Genomic DNA, 4,600 nt, shown 5'->3' with positions numbered 1-4,600 from the left:
GACATTAGAGAAAGTAGGTCCATTTCACAAGTTGTTGAAGAAGTCCTTTTTTGCTGTGGACCTTTGCTCACCAGTTTGCTTTGCTAAATGACCATGTTGTGAAAAAGCGTCTGTCTCCTCTCACTTCCAGCTTCCGAAGGGCAGGATGGGCAGGCAGAGGAAGAGGGTGGGTGACGGGAGAAGCTGTTCCGCTTCCAGGAAAGATGAGAAGCCCTCCGTATTTCACCGCAAGGAGAAGAAGAAGAAAGTTGACATTGGAAGCTGTTCATCAACATCTCCATTGGCCTTTGCATATTCAGCCTCATCTGGTTCTTCTACGCCCTCTACATGCGATCCAGCTGGCCAACCGGGTGGTGACGCTGCACCCGTCGGCCCCCGTCCTGGATGCCAATAGCAGCACCGCCAAGGTTTCCCGGAGAGATTCTGGGGCTCTTATCGACCTCAGTGTACTTGGCATGAAGACAAGGAGTCCAAGGTCCATTGTTACAGGTGCGCCGTCAGATTTATCTGCTGCAAAATCACATTGCTTCAGTGAATTGGAAGAATATAATGCAGAGAATAAAATGATTAAATGTTGTTCGCCAAAATCTATTTAGATGTGACCGGTTAGATGTGATATTTCCTGATCCTGTTAAAATCTATGCTGTATTTTTTCGATGGCCTTTTCACCGCACTTACGTCTGAAGTCGGTAAAATACTTGGAGTGAATTAACGCTTCTGTATTTAATAGTGTGTTTTCCTACCCGTTTTATTTTTCAGACTGTTGATCCAGGATCGCACTTTCGTAGTTTAGAAATGTAACCTTATTCATCTCCATGATTTATGCCATGTGGGATAAAAATTTGACTGATGTTTTGTTTCTGAATCCTTCATGCTTACAATTGACTCATTTTCCTTTTTTTTTTTTTTCCCATTTCTCCTCAGGCATGATGTGGATGCGTCAGTTCTCTGACTTGGACATGAATCTGAGGCACACTTGCGAGCAGGGGGATCATCTGCAAAGTTATGGCTGGCTGATGCATGATGGAATCACCTTTGGCGTCCAGGAAATTCGAGACAATGACTTCACGCTCACCACAGAGTTCGTCAAGAGGATGGGAGGGGACAACGGAGGAGACTGGACCTGGAGGATCACCGCCAAGCAGGACGTGAGTCATAATTCGGCTCCCGTGCAGATGTCACATGATCAAAATAAAGTGCATCTCGTGTCATATGTTGGTCGTAACTTAGAAATAATTGATGATTTTTATCCACCCACCAGAGCTCTGCGCCCCAAGCGCCCGTCATCTCCCTGATGTTTTACGCAGCTGCAGACACGCAGGGCTCCCTGCAGGCTCACGTGGAGGAGAGGAACCGCCTCGCCTCCATCACGGGCTTCTCAGAGGAGCTCGGGAACTTCAAAATTACCTTCCGAAAGCCCGTGACCGGGGAGTTAACCAGCGCTAAATACGCCAGGTAAGTGCACACACGCAGGACAATTACAAAGACAAGAAGCTGGAGGGAACCGAGTGAAAGTGGAGTTATTGGAGACACGTTTGAGGATATTCAGCAAAGAAAATTTGCTGGACTGAATCACTTAAAAAGGCTTGTTGTGATAACTTTTCTTTTCTTTTATGTTAATGGATTGCATTTCTTAAAACATTGAACAGAATTCTCTAGTAAGTCAGGAGAGGCCAGCCTCTATGTAAAAGATATGCAAAATGGCAGAATTTCAGAAGCTTCCCTCTCAGTGTTAAACACACCTTAATCCTCCCGTTTTCTGGGACTGTTCGGAAGAAACAAGAAAAATCGTGGGCATTGCCAAATATGATCACTTGTTCAGTGAAAGTTAAATGACTTGAAGTGTTGAGTGATGAACTGCTGCTTAGCTTGTGGGGTAAGAAAGAAACCCAGCCACTAGATGGCAGCAGAACGAGCTGTTCATCTTTTGTTTCCTGAATGTTGTGATGTTTATTGTTGGAGAAATGGATGAAGCAAAGAGAACTGGAGCCTTTTCATAAAGGCGTTTCATCAGTGAAGGTGTTTTCCCACCTCCAGAAAAATCTGTCCTTTTTTCTTTAAATTCTTTGGATCAGACCTTTGCTCGCAACAGTTACAGGGACATTTCACATTGAAGAGTGCCAGACAGGACCGAAATGGAAAGGTACAGCGTGCACTGATGGGGTTCACAACAATCGTGTGATTATTAGTTATTATTTAGGCAGGAATGTTTGTTTGGAATAAGAAAATTTGAACAGTGCCTCCACTTCTCAGTCCAGCATGAGTCATTTAGAGTTAATCTACAGTGTGTTAAAAGCCGCATAAATTTATAATACTGTAAATTCCTTTTCAAAGTTGAATTCAGTTGCACACAACATTCACAAGTTTAAAAGCCCAGATTTTTCGCCTGTTTGAAAGCACGTGGCGGGTAACGTATGTCTCCTATGTTTGCAGCTACAACTACCTTCAGACGGTTTCTCCTGGACTGGAGAAGCTGACTGACATTGTGAAGCACAGCCTGAACCGCAGGTTCGTCTACAGCCCCCCTTCGGGCGAGAAGAGGCATTACATTGCCGTGGACACTTACAAGCCCCCCCACCACCAAAGCAACCGGAAACCCGCCGACGAAAGGAAAGAGAGTGACTTTGTGGTTCACCAGGTGACGGTTCAGTTGCCTTTTCAGATCGAAGTGCTGTTCGAGTCGGGAAGCTTCCACCATCGTCCAAACCAACTGGTGGGGTCCATCATGACGCAGGAGCTGGAGAAGAGGAAATCTGAGTTTAACGCAAAGTTTGAGAAAACTTTTGGGCTTGAGAGAAAAGGCTTCAGCCAGGCACATATTAAATTTGGCAAGGCAGCGCTCAGCAATATGTTGGGCGGAATGGGTTACTTCTACGGCCAGTCTGTGGTGCAGTCAGTCTACAACGACTACCCACTGCTGTACCCTGAAGGGGCTCTATTCACTGCCGTCCCCTCGCGCTCTTTCTTTCCCCGAGGATTCCTTTGGGACGAAGGTTTTCACCAGCTTCTCCTGAGCAAGTGGGATCCCCAAGTGACCAGGGAGGCTATTGCCCACTGGATAGGCCTGATGAATATGGAGGGCTGGATCCCCCGCGAGCAAATTCTTGGAGATGAGCGCGCAGCAAAGTCCCAGCTGAGTTTGTTGTTCAGCGGAACGAGAATGCCAACCCACCTACTCTCTTCTTAGCTCTTCAGGAACTCACTGAACAGCTCTCTTCAAATTCAGACGCTCCAGCATCTCAGCAGACCCTGGCTTTCCTCCGGCGGCTCTTCCCCAGGCTAAAAACCTGGTTCGACTGGTACAACACCACGCAGACCGGGCCCCTGCCCAATTCCTACCGCTGGCGTGGACGAGACAAAGACACCAATCTGTTTCTTAATCCCAAGACCCTGACCTCCGGGCTCGACGACTACCCGCGTGCCTCGCACCCCTCAGCAGACGAGCGGCACGTGGATCTGCACTGCTGGATGGCCCTGTCTTCCGGCATCATGGCGAGAATCGCTCAGCTTCTGGACGAGCCCCACGGGGACTACGAGCGCACGCACACCGTGCTCAGCGACAACAGCCTGCTGAACGAACTGCACTGGTCCGAACAACTGCGTGCCTTCAGCGACTTCGGCAACCACACGCAGGCCGTGTCCCTGCAGCAGGAGAAAGTCTACGTCCCTCCCGGACAGCCTCGCCACCAGTTCCCCGTGGCGCGGCTCGTGCGCGCCGTCCGCAGGGCGCCCAAACTGCAGTACGTCAACGCCATGGGCTACGTCAGCCTGTTCCCCTTCTTGCTGCACCTCCTGCAGCCCGACTCGCCCAAGCTGGAGCACATCCTCCGAGACATGAGGGACTCCAATAAGCTGTGGACACCCTACGGCCTGCGCTCGCTCTCCAAGGCCGACCCCCTGTACATGAAACGAAACACTGAACACGACGCCCCCTACTGGAGGGAGCAGTATGGATTAATATCAACTACTTGGCGGTGAGAGCCCTCCACCACTACAGTAGTTCAGAAGGGCCGTACCAAGAGAAGGCAGCTCTTCTGTATGAGGAACTCAGGACTAACATTATCAATAACGTTTACAGACAGTATGTGGAAACGGGTTATATCTGGGAACAGTACAATGACGGCACCGGGAGGGGCCAAGGAAGCCACCCCTTCACCGGCTGGTCGTCCCTGACAGTGTTAATGATGGCCGAACAGTACTGAGTCAGGACATTTAATATTATGGTTTCTAAGATATTGGGGTTCATTCATCAGGAAGTGGTAAGTTACATGGAGTGTTATGACATAGTAAATGTAATCTGGCTGACTACACAAGATCACCACAGATTATCTTTTATGATCACATTTCCTCTTCATTAAGCATTTAATTAGAAATAGCAGGTTTCCCACACTTATTCAGACAAGTTTCAAAGCAGCTCCCCTCTCTTTATGTGGAGCCAACTACTGCCTTAGTTACATAGTTGGGATGTATTTTACACAGTGAAATTATACTTGTGGTATTTTCACTTGTCCTGTCTGATATATTAAATTGAGAAAAAAACCAACATTTAACCAACCCCTCAAAAAAAGAAAAAAAAAAAGGATTCAAGCTTTTGTGATAA

At 48.0% G+C, this 4,600-nt stretch overlaps 1 protein-coding gene across 1 annotated transcript in view; it reads left to right on the top strand.

Annotated features, from left to right (window-relative positions):
- LOC115390012 (mannosyl-oligosaccharide glucosidase-like) overlaps window positions 1-4,600 on the top strand; it is a 7,208-nt gene extending 2,608 nt beyond the window's left edge. The window contains 10 exon segments of the mRNA XM_030093664.1: window positions 131-257; window positions 260-334; window positions 337-408; window positions 411-444; window positions 446-489; window positions 925-1,148; window positions 1,262-1,455; window positions 2,434-3,113; window positions 3,116-3,937; window positions 3,940-4,600. Of these exon segments, the coding sequence (XP_029949524.1) occupies window positions 146-257; window positions 260-334; window positions 337-408; window positions 411-444; window positions 446-489; window positions 925-1,148; window positions 1,262-1,455; window positions 2,434-3,113; window positions 3,116-3,937; window positions 3,940-4,202 (2,520 nt within the window). The 5' untranslated portion in view covers window positions 131-145 and the 3' untranslated portion in view covers window positions 4,203-4,600.

This window comes from Salarias fasciatus, chromosome 6, assembly GCF_902148845.1.
Source record: "Salarias fasciatus chromosome 6, fSalaFa1.1, whole genome shotgun sequence".
In the NCBI taxonomy this organism is placed as follows: Eukaryota; Metazoa; Chordata; class Actinopteri; order Blenniiformes; family Blenniidae; genus Salarias; species Salarias fasciatus.
Note: the sequence above shows the minus strand (reverse complement) of the source record. Positions and strands in the feature narration are given on the sequence as shown.